Raw genomic sequence first — 19,916 nt, 5'->3', positions numbered from 1 at the left:
CGTTATCATGGAACATGCCTACTTCATTAGAGGACTGGAATAAGTTCCTGTGAGTAACACAAAACATGGTAAATCATTTTAATATTTTCTAGTATGTGTATTGCAGAACAAGGCTCCTCTGATGAAATCATTATTTGTAAGAATGGTGGTTGGGTTGTTCTACCAAGTGTATGAGTCCTTACATTGTCCTGAAGTGCAATATTGCAGTTGCACTCCTTTCTATCAGTGGACAACCTCTTTGCTATTAATTACTGGCATACTCTAGGAACCAGCTAAGTGATGGCCAAACTCACTTTAACTCAGTTTGGATTCAGCAGATTAAGTTGTTCTTCACATCTAAAAATAAGTAGGAAATCAGAAAATGGTTCTTCTTTCTCTAAGTCCAATTTCAAATTTGAAAATTGTTGTATTCTTGACCACATCATTAAGAGTGTTATTGGCCAAATATCATGTCCTATCCTGACATCCTACTCCTAAAGCTCCTCCCCATTTCCATAGCAATGGCCTCCAAATCATACCACTTCCTTTCAGCCAAATTTTCTCTCATGATGATGGTGCTGGCAGCAGTAGCTATTCCTTCATATACCTGGAACAATGTAATGGCGAGAGTAAGAAGTCAGAGCATCAAACTGATCTTGGCTCATCTTGAAAAAACTAGGTTGGGTTGGGTTGGACTTGATTAATATTTGGATGAAAAACCACCAGGAAACCCCAGGGTTGAAGACCAACCACATTTGGAAGTTGAAAAAACATCCCAGAAGAAAGCAGTGGAAAACCACTTCTGCATTGTTGTCAAGAAAACAACACGAATATGTTATGTATGCCTACATAATCATCAGGAATCAATTTTGTCTTGAGGGAAACTTTAAGAAATCAATAGGGACGCCAGGAAATTACCAATCACAAAGCACATAAGAAACACAGCAGCAAGAAGAACTCTTTGGTGTTTGGCTTTCCAACGTATTTCACATCTCCAGGGAGTACTTCTTATTATTCTGTATATATCTGGAAGCTTTCTGAGTTAGAATCATAATGTTCAGTGTGTAAGCTAAGTGTTACAAACTGGGAAATTCATATTTTGAACTTGGTAAATATGAATTTGACAATATCACCCAACCCAGTGGATTGGTTCTAACCACATGGAGCAGCAATTCTTAGGATAGCCATCCTCAGATGAATCAAGAGGCTCCATATGTAGACCACCCCTTGCAGGCAATGGGTGAGAAGGTAAGTTATATTTTTATTTAGATGGTTCTCTGGTGTGTTTTTGTTTTCACATATTCATATGTTGAATTTTGTGCATAACAACACTTGATGTCTCTTCTGTTTTCATAGGATTCAAAGACTGCGTAATGGGCCTGTTGCTAGTGGCATTAGAAATCGCGAGTCTCCTGCTGATGGCATTCTTGCCTTAGGTTCTCGCTGGATCAGCTGGTTTCGCAGTATTGATATTCCTAAGCCTCCTGGCTTCTAAGAGACTAAAGGAGCTGAGATTAAAGGCCTACTTTTGGACCCTGGAAAACACAATGGTACATTATATTGCTTGAATGTAAAAATAGTGTTTAAGGCATATCTAAATAGGAAGGTGCCCTGTCCACATCATTTAGTGATACTTTTTGCCTTATGTTATGTTATAGTTCCTACTAGGTCTGCAATTACTGTATTGCAGTAGAGGAAAGAGGAAATGTTGTGGGCCTGCTCAGCGACATGAGCTCCTAGGAATTGGATATATTGAACAAACCCAAGAGACTCTAGATGTGCTTGTTCTGTCTATAATGTGAATAATGATATATTTCTTTCTTGCTTTCCAACAGATTTGAAGTTGTATCCCTAGACACCAACAAGAAAATTGCAGCAAAGAAGAAAGCTAAAGAAAATTGTAAATAAAATATGTAGAGGAATTAATATATATTAAAAGCTGATGATAAAGAACATAAAATATATTGTACATTGTTTTGTTTTTATTAAATAAATGAGTTTGATCTTTTTTAATTTTGATTTAACACTTACAATTTTTTTTTACTCATTCATTCTACTAATTACACTATTGTCTCAACTTTTCATACAATTATTTGCACTGTTCCTAATCTGAGGATGAATGTCAGGTACATTATGTACTTTTCATTTTCATAATGTGTTTACTTCAGAATACTTGGCATTATTCTTAGAAATACAAGTAGTTGTCTTCATTGTAGTATCATGATTAAGGTGATAAACTGGGAATGGCGAGAGGCAACTTCAGCTCCAGCCTCTACTATATAAACTTACAGAGTGACTTTGGGTCAGTCACACTCAGCCTAGCCTACCTGACATAGAATTCAGATTGTTGCGGTGAAAAATTGGAGGAGGGAGTGCTACATATGCTGGAGCAAAAATCTAATATTGAGATCATATAAGGCAGTTGCTGCACAGTTGCCATGGTTTCAACTTAGTGAATCAAAATAAAGCATTCTCTGGAGTCATCCTGGTTCTCTGGACTGTGGTCCTTGCTAGATTGAGAAGATTAATGTGTTTGGTGGTTTTTAAAAGCCCTAAAACACATACATTTAAACAGGCTTTTAAATGCTGATGATTTAATCTTGATGATGAAGAAACTATAATAAGGCAGTAGTTTATTTTAAAAAGTATTGTCTATTCCATATGGCAACAAAATACTAACAAGAAAAAATGAATGCTAATACAGTAGCACAAATAAATGATGAATTGGAACAAACTTAAATAGGGAATCGAGTCATTACCATGTAGAACAATGGCCCATTGAGCATTGCATTGATCCAAATTTAAAATAAAAGTAAAACAGAGTAAGATTATGTCAGTGGGCAGTGCCTATGCAAGGCAAATAGGCAGAGAAGAATTTGTAGAAGCAAACACAAGCTTACAAGAACTCAAAAAAGCAGTTACTGATGTACATTTCTGGTGCAATGATTTTCACTGGAAAACAGAGTTGTAATCAAGAAGAGGAATAAAAATGTCATCTATTGAGGGTGATGTAGTGAATCCTGCAGTGTGCAGGGGGTTGGATTCCCTTCCAATTCTATGATTCTGTGAATTAAAAGCTGACCCATCTTGTAGCTGTTAATGATGAAAAGTAGACATAATCCAAGTCAGAGCTATTGATGGACTCTTGAATCCCTCTATGGTTCTTTGGATGCCAGTAGGGAAATACTACTGATTGTATCATTTGCTTTCTAGGAAAACAGTATTTTTGAAAATAACCTAGACTTTGAAATAAATAAAAACATTTTAAAAAAGACTTTAGTGTGCACATGGGACCACCATTACACAAGACTGTGAAATAATAGGTTGCAAATTAAAGAAAAGATGGGCACCAGTGCAAGTATTCCAGGCAGGGAGGAAGTAAAACAATTTAAAGGTATTTTCTTGCAGATGAGTTTGTACAAGCAGCCTGTTCTACATATGAAACAGATTGAAGCACTAGACCCTGCAGGGCTTTTGAAGGTTCCCCAATACAAATAAAGCCTTACTACAAGTAGTAGCAAGGAACAAGGTAGTTTAGAACTTTTCTTTCATGTTTCCCAACATTTTATTTATAGGGAGTTAGAGAGAATGGTTGGACAGAAACAGGCAATGATCTAGCATTTTGCAAAACACATCTAAGTGTTTTGTAATAGGTCAGCACAGTTTCATCTGCCAATATTTCTAACAATAGTGGCCAACACCCCAGTAGGAGTAATTTGTATATGAGCCCTGCTTTTGGTACCAGGTCCTTAGGGAGAGAGAGCATCAGTTCAGAGACATTCCAAGTTGGTGTCTTCCTTCCTAAGCTACTACAGTATTTCTGACATTACTCTGTCTCTAATATGGCAAAAATCTGATCAAAGATAAAGTAGATCCCACAAACTGAAGGTACAGCCAGCTCAGTAGTAGAGAAGCATAACAATGGAATTATTTTCAGTCTGAAGTTGCTCAGTCCACTGTACTACCTAAATTTCACTATTTGTGTGGCATGTTTGCATGTTACTAATTCAGAGTCCTTTCTGTAATATCTGACATACTGCAATGGCTTAGCAGTTTTTTAAATTGGTTGTTCCAATTGGTATGAAATGTTGCAATTTTTTTAACTGAGCTCAAAAGTGGACCAAAATGACAGGCTCAGTTACTGGGCTAAACTGGGGTTTTTAGCTTTATTAAACAAGCCATAGTGACATTCATCACATAAACTATTATGAGGGACTTATATATCACAAAAACAGCCAAAACCAAACAGCATACTACAACATAGTGCTATTGGATAATCCAGGCATACAACGGAAGTTGTGTTTCTTACTTGCTTCAGTGTGTAAATAAAAACCTGTTTTATAGAAACAGTTGGTAAAAAGAAATCTCACACTGATGATGTAACTTATTTGGGTAATGAAATGTCTGCAAGCAAACAACCAGACTCAGAGAACACCAAGAACTCCACAGAAACCTGTTTTAATAAGAAGAGAGGAGGAACTGTAAGAGAGACTTTAGACCATCTTGTATTGTAAGCTAAAAACTTGTCAAAGGATGAGGGCAAGTTCATTGGATTCAAATGAGATAATGCAAATATTTTTCTATTAAGCATTTTGCTGGATGCTTATGTCTCTTCAGTCGGTGGGAATCTCAAGCAGCAGAGGAATTAGTTTTGAAGACCAAAAATAAATAAATAAAATCCTGTATATATTTACAAGCACATCTGAATGTGAAGTCAACTTTCATTAGTTAGCCAATGCTAATTTTGAGTGCATTTTGTAAGCCAACTTGATTACTCACACAAGTAAAATAGCAAGATATAAATCAAATGAATAAAAATGAAATGAAGTTGTTTGGATTATGCTTCTTTTAATACCTGTTATGCAAAAATGATCTGAGAGCTGGAAACTGTAAGCTTTCTGTAACAGTTCCGAAACTGTAAGCTTGCTGTAAATCGCCCAGAATCAACGAGATGGGTGGTGACAAATTTGATAAATAAAATAAAAATAAATAAAAACAGACTTTCAGCAAGAATGGTTAAAAAACACGTCTTCCCAGTCCCTATTCATAAGTGGTTCTTGGGGATGCAGTTTTTTAAGAGGACAAGAGGCTTTACTATTAGTAATGGCAGTTAGGTCTTTTTTAAAAAAGATGTAATGAAGGTTATTGGATGACTTGGAGCCAGTCATTCTCTCCCAGTCCAACCTACCTCAGAGGATTGTTTCAGTGAGGAAAATAGGAGGAGGAGTGCTACGTATGCCACCTTAAGCTCAGGAATGAAACATCGGATATATTTTTAAAAAACAGTCGTGGCAATATTGCTCTTTGAAGCAGATGCTGGCTGGTGGCTACCATTGTCTCTCTAAATCCCCCATATGCAGTGCTATTATGCGACAGTTTGGAAGTTCTCTCACCCTAATAGAGGGTAGAAGTGAATGTGCCACTCCCTCCTCCTGATATAGTTTGAATAAGCAACACATTGGCTGACTTGTTTCAGGTGCTCTTTGCGCTTACTGTGCTGACATAAATCTCATCCTTGGTCCATTCCTCCATTTATGTTGTGAGTGGTGGTGCACAGTAACTTTTTTTGTATAATATTTTTATTGACGTTTTATATATATATAAGCTAATACAAAACTAAAAAGATATACAAACAAAAAAGAAAGAAAAATATTAAGAGAAAGAAAAAGAAAAGAGAGACAGAAAGACATATAAAAAGTGACTTCCCCCTCCCTCCAAGCAAGTATAAGCATTTACGGTAACAACATCTTCTCTAATATTACGGGGGGGGAACCCACTTCTTCTTATTTCTCATCCCTAAACAGTAGCCAAATTATTAAAAAATATTCATCAATCAATCTTATTCAGCAAAGCATTAAGAATACCAGTAAAAGTAAACTATATATTTTAAGCTTAAACAAATAAAACTATTTACTATGGCTGGCGTGGGTCTTCCGGGCTGTGTGGCCGTGTTCTGGAAGTTTTGTTTCCTAACATTTCGCCAGCATCTGTGACCGGCATCTTCTGAGGGCAGGAGCACAGACAGGAGCAGTTCTCTCTGTGCCCAGGGTGATGTGACCCTGTTGTGGGTATTTATAGAGATCAGCGAGGGTGCCTGAAGGGTGTGTGTGTGGGGTGTGTGTGGGAGTTGGGTTAACGAGTGGCTGCTTGTTTTGGTGTCAGAATATGTGTGTATCTTCCTGGGGATTAGGCAGGGTTTTTTCTATTGAGTTGTTAACGAGTGGCTGCTGAGGGTGATTAGCATGTTCATTGTGTGAATTGTTCACGCGTCCTGGTGGTTGAGCTGAGTTCGTTGACCTTCTGCAGGCTGCATTTTTCAGGATTGGTAGCCAGGTTTTGTTGATTTTTTAGACTTTCCTCTTTTTTATTGAAATTGTGCTGGTGTTTGTGAATCTCAATGGCTTCCCGCTGGTATAGTGGCTGTTGGTGTTGTCCAGTAACTCTGTGTTTTCAAATAGGATTTTGTGTCCAGTGTGCTTGAGAGCATGTTCAGCTACTGCAGATTTTTCTGGTTGCTGTAGTCTGCAGTGTCTTTCGTGTTCTTTTATCCTGGTATGGATGCTATGTTTTGTGGTCCCGATGTATACTTGTCTGCAGCTGCATGGTATGCGGTATACTCCTGCGGCGGTGAGGGGATCCCTTTTGTCTTTTGCTGATTTTAGCATTTGTTGTATTTTTCTGGTGGGTCTGAAGATTGTTTGGAAGTTGTGTTTTTCCATCAGTTTTCCCATGCAGTCTGTGATCCCTTTGATGTAGGGCAGAAATACTTTGTTGGTGGGTGGCTGTTTTTCTTCTTCAGTCGCATGTTGTTTTCTTGGTTTGATGGCTCTTTTTATTTCATTCTTGGAGTAGCCATTCGCTTGTAGGACCCAATTAAGATGGTTAAGTTCAGAGTTTAGGAATTGTGTTTCACAGATCCAATTGGCACGATCCATGAGGGTTTTGATAATGCCTCTTTTCTGACGTGGGTGGTGGTTGGGGTTTTTGTGTAGGTATTGGTCTGGGTGGGTGGGTTTTCTGTAAACTTTGTGTCCTAATTTGAGGTCTGGTTTGCGTATGACCAACGTGTCTAGAAATGGAAGTTTGCCGTCCATTTCTTTTTCCATGGTGAACTGTATATTGGGGTGGATGCTGTTTAGGTGGTTCAGAAATTTCTCTAGTTCTTCTTCATCCTGACTCCAAATTGTGAAGGTGTCATCCACAAACTGGAACCAGACTGTTGGGGTAACGGGTGCTGTTTCTAAAGCCCGTTTTTCAAAATGTTCCATGTAAAAATTTGCTACGACTGGGCTCGGGGGCTTCCCATGGCGACGCCGTCCATCTGTTCGTAGAACTCCTTATCCCATTGGAAGTAACTGGTTGTTAGGCAGTGCTGAAATAAAGCTGTGATGTCTTCTGGGAAGGTCTGTTTGATGAGTGCCAGGGTGTCCCTCACTGGTACCTTGGTGAACCGGGAGACCACGTCAAAGCTGACCAGTTTGTCCGTGGGGTTGAGTTTCAGGGTGCTGATTTTGTTGATGAAATGTCCTGAATCTCTGATGTGGGCTGGAGTCTGTCCAACGTGGGTCTGCAGAAGGGTGGCCAGATGTTTGGATAATTCATATGTTGGGGAACCAATGGCGCTTACGATGGGTCTGAGTGGGATCGAGTCTTTGTGGATTTTGGGGAGTCCGTATAGTCTGGGTGAAAGGGCTTTTGTCTTGCATATGTGTTGAAGTACTTTGGGGTGAAGGGAGGAGCTCCTTGTCAGTGTGTTGGTTTGTTTCATGATTTTGCTGAAGATGCCGGTCACAGATGCTGGCGAAACGTTAGGAAACAAAACTTCCAGAACACGGCCACACAGCCTGGAAGTCCTACACCAGCCATCGTATTCCAGCCATGAAAGCCTTCAACAAAACTATTTACTATTAACTAATAACTTTTTCTAATAAGTAAAACATAAAAGATCTATCCCCATAGGCATACCAATTATAGTAACATATATATTTTACACTAAGTCAAATACATCCCTTTTACATCTGTAAATCAACATCTTAAATCCTGGTCAGAAAAAAAAACACGATTCCAATAATAACAACCCAAAATCAGAACTTATACAGTTCAACCCTGATCCGATAAGTCCACTTTGAACTCCTTTGTCTTCTTTTTAAGAGGTTCAATCTCCAGTCACTTTAAATAAGGTCCCAGATAATAGTCTCTCCTCATTTTCTGCCTGTCTGTTTTCAGAAACAACTTGAGAGATTTAGTGTTCCCCTTCTGTGGATCCAAAGTAAAATAACTCTCAAAGTCACTCTTCTGATTTATAATCTGGATATCCCTTTTAATTATTAAAACATCAACCAGAAAAGTTTGCATGTCCATTACAACTTCTTTCTCCTTGTAGTCAAGCATTTTAAAATCTATTTTCACATCCACAGCATCTTTTTGCAAGTCTTCCATATCTCTTTTATAGTCTGGCAATTTTTTAAAAGTCCATTTTAAAATCCTTATTCAAATCACCAACAGGTTCTGTTTTACCCAGTGGAATCTTTTCTTCTTCTGTAACCTCTGTTAGATCAAGTTTTAGGAGTAAGTCCTGAACACATTGTTCCCAAACAGAGTTAAATTCTTCTGTAGTAAGACAATATTCCTCCATTATGTTAACAAGTATCTTTTCCTTTAATTGCTCTCTGGTTCCCTCTAGTTAACCTTCAAAGCCCAGTCTTATCTTTTGTTTATTTTCAAAATGGAAATTTTCCCACTGTGAAATTGCTTGCTGTTAATTCCAAAATCATCAGCTATATTTTTATAAATTTCAGAACAGTCCATAAAAACGATTCTTTCAGATTCATCTGGCCCCTTATCTGTCCACAGTTAATATTCTTAGCTCACTTTCACTGCTTTCTAAAAGTTAAAGTTTTTCTTTTTAATCTTAAGACTTACTTAAATCTTCTTTCTTCTTGGATAGAAGGAAATTCTCCCGGTGTGCAGTAACTTACCTTTCAGAAGGTTTTTAATTTCCAAATAAAACACAAATAAGTAGTTTCCAACAGTAATTAAAAGAGGAAGTGAAAGCAAACCTAGTGTCCTTTGAAGGCTCCACACTGCAGCTTGGGCTCGATGTTTCCCACAACTCCCAGAGCGCTCAACTTGCTGGGGATTGCAAATTTGCAATCTCTTCACAGGGGGCCTCTGTAAGGAGTGCTTGTGGATGATCTAGACATCCCCTTTATACAGAGATGGTTCCCAGGAGCCAGACCTTTCGTTGGCTTCTCTTAACTGCCACAGCTGTTGGGTCCGCAAAAATGGAACCGTCCTCAATCGACCATTACTCCCCTGGAAGTGCATGGTTCACCGTGAATTAACCACCACATCGTAATTAATTTACATTGATCTACATAAATACTTTTTTTCTGTTTAGATATTTCTTGCTTTTATGTGACCATTTTTTAAAATTCCTCCTTTCTCTGATATATGTGAATATATATTCAATTTATCATTTTTTAAAAAACGTGTTAGCTAATCCACAGCTAGTAAATGTAGAACATCAATTAAAATACAAATAAATTCTATAAAAAATAAATAAGCACAGTAAAACACTAAAAAAAAAAAAAAACAGCTGCAGAGACTATACAACAGTGTAATCCATAAGATGATGAAAGATGAATAAAAATATGCTTGCTGGTGCTAAAAAAAAGAAGTTGGAGTTATTGGCATGGGACTACTATTGAAAAGGCCCATTCTTGAGTAGAGACATCTAGTACTACATCAGGTGAATTCTGTCTAATGATGCCCTGAACCCTGATGATGCCCTCAAAGCTTTGGTAGAAATACTTGGGAAGAGTCACTCCGCTGATATTTAGTGGTGATGTTTCCCAATAGGTAACATCGTTAGCAGAATGAGGATGGAGTTAATTTTTCAAATCTGCTCCAAGTTATTATAAAATCTTTTAGAACAGAATCAGAGGAATCACCAAGGGTTGTAAGAAAGTGAGGCAGTAAGAGAAAATAATCTCTTCCCATTCCACCAATAGAAGTTTGTATTAAATCAGAGTTTTCTATATGTGGAAAAACATAATGGAATGCAAGCCACACTGTGCATACTAATTTACAGTAGCACTTTGTTTGACTTATACTCTGCCTTTCGACTATAGTAAGTAGTCAAGGCAATTCCCTAAAGAGTACTTCTTAGTAAGTACTTGAGTATTGAGGATTGTGGGATAACTCTAGAAGAGCCACCAGTGAAACTTGCAGTATAACCTTCAGAGTTTTAGAAGTTGTCTGGCCTCAAATAATGGCTAGTTGTTCCATAATGCTGTAAGTGATGGTTCACAGACACTTAACCATCAAACACACCCAAATCAATAGACTCTAATATATTGTCTTGTGCCCTATCTTTCCATTTTAGTTTCTCATTTGTCAGAAGGGATTGCAAATGATGATTGAGTATGCAATGAAAAAAATCTGCGTGTAAAGGAATTTGTATCTAATTATGCCATAGAAAATATAAAAAACAAATTATAACATTATGTTCTTTGATTTTGTTTTGTAGCCCAGATCATCCTGAAAACATCATTACAAATGGAATATTGGTGGTAATCATGGTTTATTTTCAAAAATATTTTCTAAAAATGATTGAGTCCACAGCACCCATTAGAGAGCAAGATGGAAACAGAAACTACATGTAATCAGGATTGTTCAACAATTGCAACAATTTTGTATGGATTGCAGCTGATACAGATTTGGCATGGCTTAGAACAAGGACCTAATCATCAGGCAACTCACTGTTAGCTGATTCTCCAGCTTATCACATGGGCTGGGGCAAAGAAAGGTGTAGTAGATTTTTACCAATACCCTGGATATGGGACAGTGCCATTTGGGGGTGCAGCTGGCATTCCAGTCTTTGAGATGAGGTGGATCCCATACAATGATCCCTTAATGGGAAAGTAAGGTATAAAAACAACTGGAATGGACTGGTGCCTGTACTCAGGGTGGTAATACAGAACATTATAACTAGGGGTATGCATAAGATATGCAAATACATGTTTACTTTAAAATGGATCATTCCAATCATTCCAGAATTGTTTTGAGCTTGAAACAGCCCAGCTGTAAGCCCAGAACATTTCTGGGGTTGTGATAATACTCTGTTTTGAGTGTGAAACAGTCTTCAAAATGTCTTGTGTACCCTTAATTAGAGCAACAATACTGATAATGAAGACCAAAAACCCTGCATCACGCCTAATCCAATCATGAAATTAGGTAGAATTTCCGGGAACCCATGATTAAACTTTTTTTCATAGAAATAATCATACTGATGGTGGGAGCTTATTAGGAGTGAGGGAGTTGCCATGGCCACGGATTCTTTTCATGCCATGGATGGGACAGAAGGCTCTCTTCCTCGGCTCCATCCCACTGATTCTGACCTTTATTAGGTCTATCCCCAGCAGTCAACAATGCTGGTTACTGACTTAGGTTGTCCAACCAGCAAGGCACATCATAGAGACTCATGGGTCATTTAGTTAAAATAAGTAAATACTAACTTTATTCCTTTCAGCGCACAACATTTGCATATATTCAGTAGTTTCAATAAGCCACCCTTTTTTCCAAGTCTCCTCTTCTTCCTCCTCCTCCTCCTCCTCCTTTGTTGATCATCCCATCTTCAATTGATTGGTTTCTTTTCTTCCTAACCATCACCAAAAACATATATGACAGAAGTATGTGACTCAGAATAAGATTATAATTACAGCTATTTTGTTCTCATTACGGCTTTGAAATTGTTAGACTGATGAGAAAAGTAACTTCTGAGAGATGCAGGTCACTTAATCTTGTGTGTCACAAACACTATTATGCTTTAGATATTTATGGTTGTTTAAAAAATAGGATAATTCTTACTATGAATCAGACAGGCTTACTCCAACTCATCACACAGCTAGATGTGTGTCCAACAGCTTTAGTCACACTATAACAGTTCAGTATAAGTACTGTCTTGTGACACAACCATAGCTCAATAACACAGTACAAGTTTTGCATACAGAAAATCTCATGTCCAATCCATAGTATCTCCACTTAAGATAGTAAGTGATATGGAGATGAGAGGTCTTGGAGACAGCCACTGCCAATCAGAATAGACTTGTATTGTATTATTCTACTCTTGAATTAACAAGTAATTTGACCTGGCATAAAACAGATTCTATGCCCCAAAATATATTATTGAATAGTATTAACTCTCAGAAATTATGTGCCCATTCATGTCATGAGATAGCTTCCATTCTCATAATGCTTGGGAACATGCAAATTTGACAACTGATTTACAAGTAATCTGGGTTCTGAGGAGCATTTGGCATATCATATGAAGGCTGAAAAATCTGGATGACCACTAGATGGCAGCAAAGAAACATAAAGCCCCCTAATTCTTTGCTGCTAGTTAGTGGTTGCCCAGATTTTTACAGCCTGGAGGAGGCTCCATCTACAGATCTCTGTAGAAGTGACATGTATGCACCCACTTGATGTTCCTGATAGTGGCAACACATTTTTGAAGTATCTCCATTATTAGCCACATATACTGTATGTGGGTCAAACTGATGAACTGATCTATATAGTCATGAATCTCCAGTTCCAATTGGCTGAGAGAAATAGAAGAAAAGGGTCAGGAAACTGAAGGTGCAAGAGTCAATAGAAATTTTGGGGGAAAGTATATGTATATTATGGGAGGAAAGGCGGCAGAGTAGCTGGAAAGTTGGAAACCCAGCAAGAGTAAACTTAGTAGGCTGAGGAAAAATGTTTGTACTAGTTTGGAATAACAAAATAGCATTCTTGATCAATGAATCTTTGTGTAACTGATATCCATTGTTCTTACAGTCACGCGAACTTTCATGTCTGGAGGTTAGAGTGGATATTGAGAAACTGAAGCAACAATTCACAAGTGAGGTCATTGCATTATTAACTGGTTTTACCTGTGTTGCTTTGGGTCAGAATTAGGAGGACTAAAATGCTATCTTTTCTATTATCTTTTAATTGTTTCAGCTTTTAATGATTCATTTAGAAGCGTACAGCATGTGACAGTGTGTGAATTTATTTTATAGCTCGTTGTCCTTACCTGAATACAAACAGTAACCCCTAAAGCCACTCTGAGGGAATCACCATTTCTTACTACCTGCAATACCTCTGAAATGACACTCATACTGACAAAATGTCATTTCTGAGGCATTGGGAGAAAATATGGTGGCTTGACAGCATGCTGATTTGGAACTCTGTCACTGCAAGAACGGTGGACCAGTTTCTTATAGAAAGATCATGGGCACAAGCTGCTCTGCCATTTGTGAAGGTAACCCCGCCCCCCGCCCCCCTCCCCAGGGGCTGAAATTTTTAAGAAGCTGCTCTTGAACTAAGAAAAATACTACTTTTGTTTCCCTGGCTTGATTTCTCAAGAAATGCTCCCCTTCCTACTACCCCCATTTCTTTTATTGTTAAAAGAAATGAATTTGCTCTGGAAATTCAGATCAGCAGTAATTTTTCTATCCCAAATTTCTATGAGTCTTATTAACTGAAGCCTATAAAGAGTGATTATTAATGTTGTTAATATTCCTTTGTTTTTCGTTCTATCTACGTAGAAGATGAATTAACACTTACAGTCAAGGGTTCTTTTGAGGAAACACAGAAGATTTCACTGGCTCCTGATTCCAGCCAGAGTAATAGTAACATCATTCAGTTTCACTGTATCAAGAATTATCAGTCAAATCTGGAGATCACCTTACCTACAGAAATGTTTTGGTCAAAGGTAGTGTTATTACTGATAGTACTACATCAGTGATGTGGCTGAAACAAATTAAGAGGGAAATATTTTGACAAATTCTATTATCCTAAATCAGTGTTTCTCAACTTCAGCAACTTTAAGATGTGTGGACTTCAACTCTCAAAATTCTCTAGTCAGCATTCTGACTGGGAAATTCTGGGAGTTGAAGTCCATACATCTTAAAGTTGTTGAGGCTGAGAAAAATGGTCCTAAACCCACTTGCTCAATTTGATTTTTCAGATTGAGAAAAAAGGACTGAATTTTTCAACTTTTCCTAGGTCAGTTCTTTCCCAATTTGTCTCAAGGACAAGGAATCGAAAATATAATTTTAAATTTTAGCACCATTTTTCATATTTAAGTTTCTATCCAATTAGCCTTTTCTGTCTGGGAAGGGAGCAAATCAGTGTCCCCTACAACTTGCCAAACATTATAAAAATCTACTCTTGAGAGGCAGAGCATCCTCTAGAGTGGATTTAGAGAAAAAGAATTAAGCTGCTTGAGACAGCAGAGGGTGGGAAAATTCTGATTGCAGAAGTGAGTGCTGGTTTGCACCCTTCAGAAATTTCATTTAATCTTTATGATAAAGATTGGTGTTAATCCGTGTTTGGGTAATGTAACATTTATGTACTAAATGCTCACAACTTTTCTTCTTTTAAGTTTTTATATGTATATGTATCTATTTAGCTGGCTTCACTTAAAGGAAACTCAGGATATTCTTCTACTGTGATTTTGCCTTTGACTGAACTTCCCATACAAGAGAAAATAGTGCTAGGAGAGGTGAGCTGTTTTTCTTAAAGGAAACAATGCCGTAGGAGTTATCACACCTCAGAGAAACAGAGAGAGATTTATAGATAAATGGAGGCTTATAGATAAATGGAAAGGGGTGTGTGTGTGTATATGTGTCTGTGTGCGCGTGAGTACATGTGTATACACACACACTCCACCACTCAGAACCTGTGCACATTTTAGGGTTCCTCCTGGACTCCTGACTGCTGCTTGAGGAGCAGGAGGCAGCCACAACCATAGCTTTGCATCACCGCCTTATAAGCCAGTTGCATGTTTTTGGATCTGGCAGCCCTGCTTACAGTCACTTGTGCCTTAGTCGCCTCCCAGGTGCAAGGAGCTCTACATGGGGCTGCCCTTGAAGACCATCCAGAAGCTGCAACTGGTCCAGAATGTAGCAGCGCCGGTAATAATGGATATGCCTGTTCTTCATGAGGTGTATTGGCTCACAGTATGCTTATGGGTACAATTCAAGGTATTGCTTATCACCTATAAAGCCCTGCATGGCACTGGACTGGGTTATTTGTGGGGCTGCCTGTAGTTATCGCTGCTCATCTGACTAGGTCACACAGGGTGGGCATGCTCTGGGTCCTTCTTTGAAGCAGTGTTATCTTATGAGACCTAGAGATGGGTCTTCTCTGTTGCTGCGCCCATCCTTTGGAACAAGCTCCCTGCTGAGGTGTGGATGGCCCTAGCCCTACTAGCCTTTCACAGAGTCATGAAGATCTGGCTCTTCTCCCACACATTGAACCAGGTTGGCATTTGAGCCCACTTTGTTACGAAGGGACTGTTTGTTATTCACAGCTTGGCTATGTATGTATGTGGTTTTTTAATATATATTTATATAGGTTTTTATAATTTATGAGTCATAATTTATGTGTGTTTGTGTGTGAAGATCATGATGGCGATGATGGTGATGATGATGAGCCTAGATCAATCTACTGCAGGAAGAAGGCCTCTTCACTGAAAACTATGGATTGTAACATGTAGCCATGTTGGTTTAGTGTGGGTTGGCAGATAGATGTTTTTTGACTTCCCAGTCTAGATCAGAGAGAGTGTGATTAGCCCAAAGACACCCAACTAGCTTTCATGCCTAAGAAAGGTCTAGACCATGGGTGTCCCTTCTCCTAGTCCAGTGCCTTAACCACACTACATCACATTGGCAGGTCATAAGTATTATAAGATAAATAACACATACACACACACATACACACTTATTTTGAAATAAGTCTTGTTGAGTATGTATGTATGTATGTACAGAATCTAGGCTGCCCCAGTGCCAATGGACTTGAGCTGCCTAAATCTCATGTCTAGGATTGCAGCATGATCTGACTCTAGTCTAAGGTAGCTTTCTGGATTCCTAATGACTGTTCCAGAAGGTCCCACAAAACAAAAACAAACAACACTCACCTTCTCTTCCCTTACTACAGGGGGAATATTTTTGTGGATACTTAGAAATGGAAAATCTGTCATTCTGTTGTTAACACTGGATATAATTTCAGCTGTATCTTAGACCTGAAACTAAAGTTGATTTAATAACAAGATTTGGTTGTTTGTTTATCCTTTTCTAAGGTAGAAGGCATAAAATAGTGAGTGATATGCCTAATCTTGTACTTATTCTCTTGATTTTCAGAATGAATCTTTTGATCTGCATGTGAAGGCAAAAGACTGGTAAAATATCAGATTTTTAACATCATAAAGAAGCAACATATTGTACAATTTTATTTTAAAACAAGATTCTCTGATCTTGATTCAAAGAAAATTCATTTTAAAAAGACTGAATACTTAAACCTGATTAAAATGAATAAGTAAAGCTAGTAATGGCATTGGATACGCAGGAATATTTTGAGCAAAATTTTTCAGAATTACCAATATATACAAAATAATGATTTATTAATTTACATTTCCCTCAATTGCTGAATATTTAGCTCTCTTTTTAAAATGTGATCGGTTTTACAATTTATATCAGTCATAGGAAATGTTTACAGTATCCTTAGGAAGTGCTGAAATCCTTTAATCATGGTGACTTAATTAACAAGATGACAGCCTATATAATTAAATCACTAAGATCAAAGGATTCCAGCCCTTTGTAAATCCCATTTGGCTGGGACTACTTATCTGATTACTTCAGGAATATAAAAAGCCATAAGATAAATAATGTCAAAAAAATGGTACCTATCAAAACAATGCTAAGAAATGGGCTCCCAAACATTACATATTCTTGTAAAGTTCTACTTTAAAAAGAACAGTGTTCTTTAAAAAAATCATATTTTCTAAAAATGCTATGTTTGGCTCTAGATCAAAGAAGGAAAATACTGGGTGCAGAAGAGTTCCCTTCTTTTATTGAAAAATCATATTATGCAACTATTAATTGGCTGCTGTTACAGTTTCTAAATGTCATGCCAATTAGTTCGCATTAAACCAGCTTATTAATCAAAATATCATGGGGACTTTGTCAAATGGTGCTTTGCTGAAATCAAAACTATATGTGCAGCTTTCCCACAATCCACATACCTCCATTACACCTATAATTCACATTTGCCTTCCTGTACTAACAATTAAAACTCATTTTCTTTATTTCCTTTTCTCACTTTGAGCATTAACCTATAGACAATGAAAGCCATGAAATTCATGAACCATGTTCTTCCTGTCTTTTTTTTTTAATTGTGCAGTTTGATAGGTCTTATTACAGTAACACTTCAAACTTCTTTTGCAAGACACAAGCCTTTATTTGAGGTTCTACTCCTGAGGTTTGGTTTTTCTTCTCCATCTCCACAGGGTTGTAGCAGACCCATCATGTAGATAATTAACACCATAGTCTCAGAAACAAAAGTGTCTCTGGTAATTCAGCTGTATCGCCCAGAGTTCCCCCGTTGGGGGGAGATGGGCGGTTGAAAAATTTAATAAATGAAATAAAGAAATTATTCTTCTTTCCCTTTCCAAAACTCTTCTGTGGAATGGATGAAAAAACCACCTGAGCCCCCGTGTTCTTAGCTTCCTTGCAGTGTTACTTGCCCCCACGTGAATTGGGAAGAAGGGATAATTAGCAGTGGATTTGATAAGTCTTGGGAATTATTCTTCATATTCCTGATCCATGTTCTTTGCAGACAGTACATTTCACAATCCAGCAGGTTTGGACACCACATATTTTTTGCAGTTCTTTGTTGTGGTGAGTCACCAGCTACTAAGACAATTTGTTTTGTTTTCTTTTTGCAGGGACCAGCTCTCTTCTCTCCTTCAGGGATCCATCAACTCAGTTCCCATTCCATACAATCTCTGAAAATTCAAAGACTGTTTTCTCTTGAGGGTTTGAAAGCGATTTTGGAATTCCAGCAGTGCAGAATATCTTGTACATTTCTTGCCTCCGATTGTCATTCTTGTTCTGTAACTTCAATTGATCTTCTTCCTTGTGTAGAATTACTTCCTCTATAAACTCAACTGTAGACTTTTTCTTGAAGAAATCTTTTTTGTTTTATTATTTTCTCTTCATTGTCTCATATGTGTTGAAATACAACCTCTTGCTTCTTCAATTCTTTTTCTGAATTCTGAAGCACTTTTTTTCAATCAGGAATACAAACATCATTACAGACACTTGTTCATTAAATTTCACTGCTGTTTCTTAAAGCGCTATCAGTCCAAGCTTTATTTCTTCTTCCTTTTTCATGTTCTCACTTTAAATACCAGGCCTTGACTTACAGAGAACATTGGTTAGAGACATGCCCTTGAAACCAATCCATCAGATCCAACTGTTGTGTGTAATCCTTAAAGCAACTTGCGGTTGTGCTTGTTTGGGTTTATCTCTTTGGTAGAAAGTGAGGCTGTAAGCTCTGCCTGTATCTGATTTCCCTTTCTAATCTTAATTTGTTCTTTTGAGCAATTTTGTTTCCTTTGGTTGTCCATAAACAGATTGGAGTTGGTGTCAATGTTTTGAGTTACTGTAAAAGCTGCTAGCTTATCTGGACAACTTTGCATAAGAGTTTCAAAGGCTGTTTTTAAAGAATCCACCTTTGTGTTTATAGAGGTTAAATATTCAAAAATTGAAATTACAGTTTGTGCAGTTAATAAGCATTGTCTAGCAGCAAAACCTGTTGTGAATTCCTTTGGTGTTTGCTTGACTTGCTCTTCCCCCATCAGAGGTGTACTAACAACAGGAGAGGGTAATAAAGACAGGGATTCAATCAGATGATTTGATTCCTCATGCAAAGTAGAGGACAGCTCTAATAATTGTTGTTTTTCAATTTCTGTTTCCAAATCCCAGGTCAGTATATCACAGATATTGGAGGTAGGGATGCAATGGAGAGAATTTATTTTGTTATTATTTTTACTCACAGTTTTCTTGTCCATCATGTAGCCATCCATTTTTGGCTGCTTTGTTGGTTTGGGTAGGATCTGAGAGCCTGGGCTTGTCCTGTCGCGTTTCTTGTTCTTCCCCATTGCTTCAGTGTCAACATATCATGACTGAAGCCTTTTTTCGATGTTTCAGGGACTTGGTGTTCAGTTTTAGAACACCTCTTGCAGAGAATGGGTTTATGAAATAAAACTAGATAAAAATTAAGATGTGTGGCTATTTAAAAAAATGGATAGGACAAATAAAATAGCATGAGGAGGCTTTAGTTTTAGCAAAATGGGGAATTCTGGAAGTTGAAGTCCACACATTTTAAAGTTCCCAAGGTTGAGAAACATTGCTCTAGAGATTCCAGGAATGCTACTTCATTGTTGTGGGGTGTATTAACAGAATCTGTCCAAACCTTCACTGTCCCTTTTTAAGACAAGGATAAGGCAGGGCTATTCTGAGTTTCTTTCTCACATTTTCTACTTTCCCAGGGCTGAGTAATTGTTTTACCTGTCCATCTCCTTTTCAAAGCCAGTGCTAAATTCCTCTACACCTTTCAGGAAGTGGCCTTTTTCATTAATTCTTGTGAACAAGTCTGCAGAATTGATGACTACGACATATTTTTGGAACAATACTGGGAGTTGCAGATCCTCTTCTAAAACTTTTACTAAACTGACTGGTGATAAACATTTGAACCCCTGGCTGTTGTTACACTCAACCATTTCAAGAGATCTGGAAATCCTAAATAATTTATTTTCCATCCCAATCTGTTGTCTTTGAAAATATTAATAAAACGAGAGACTATAGAGGATATGGTAATATAATAATACAGTATCTAAAGCAGATTTTATTTCTTTGTGCATTTTAATTAGGAATTCTTAAAATACCTGCTTAAAGGTTACTCAAAAAAACATTTGAATTAGTTTATCTCTCTGCCAGCTCATCCTGTTCTCTCTTTTTTGCTGTTCCCCACCACACCCAACACTGGGTATACTGTATATGTAATATTCATCTGTCAGGATAAACTGTGATAACAAAAGGTTATGCAAT

General features: G+C 37.7%; 1 protein-coding gene across 1 annotated transcript in view; it reads left to right on the top strand.

Annotated features, from left to right (window-relative positions):
* The window catches only part of LOC103061859 (cytosolic phospholipase A2 epsilon-like), a 54,439-nt gene that overhangs the window by 18,853 nt on the left and 15,670 nt on the right, over positions 1 to 19,916 (top strand). The window contains exons 7-11 of the mRNA XM_088145506.1: positions 10,511 to 10,553; positions 12,817 to 12,880; positions 13,569 to 13,735; positions 14,435 to 14,527; positions 16,167 to 16,204. Of these exons, the coding sequence (XP_088001632.1) occupies positions 10,511 to 10,553; positions 12,817 to 12,880; positions 13,569 to 13,735; positions 14,435 to 14,527; positions 16,167 to 16,204 (405 nt within the window). The remainder of the gene's footprint in view (positions 1 to 10,510; positions 10,554 to 12,816; positions 12,881 to 13,568; positions 13,736 to 14,434; positions 14,528 to 16,166; positions 16,205 to 19,916) is intronic.

The sequence above is a fragment of the Python bivittatus genome, unplaced genomic scaffold, assembly GCF_059951505.1.
Source record: "Python bivittatus isolate LINGU-HERP-01145 unplaced genomic scaffold, Pbiv_v1 ctg000480_np1212, whole genome shotgun sequence".
NCBI classification, from domain to species: domain Eukaryota; kingdom Metazoa; phylum Chordata; class Lepidosauria; order Squamata; family Pythonidae; genus Python; species Python bivittatus.
Note: the sequence above shows the minus strand (reverse complement) of the source record. Positions and strands in the feature narration are given on the sequence as shown.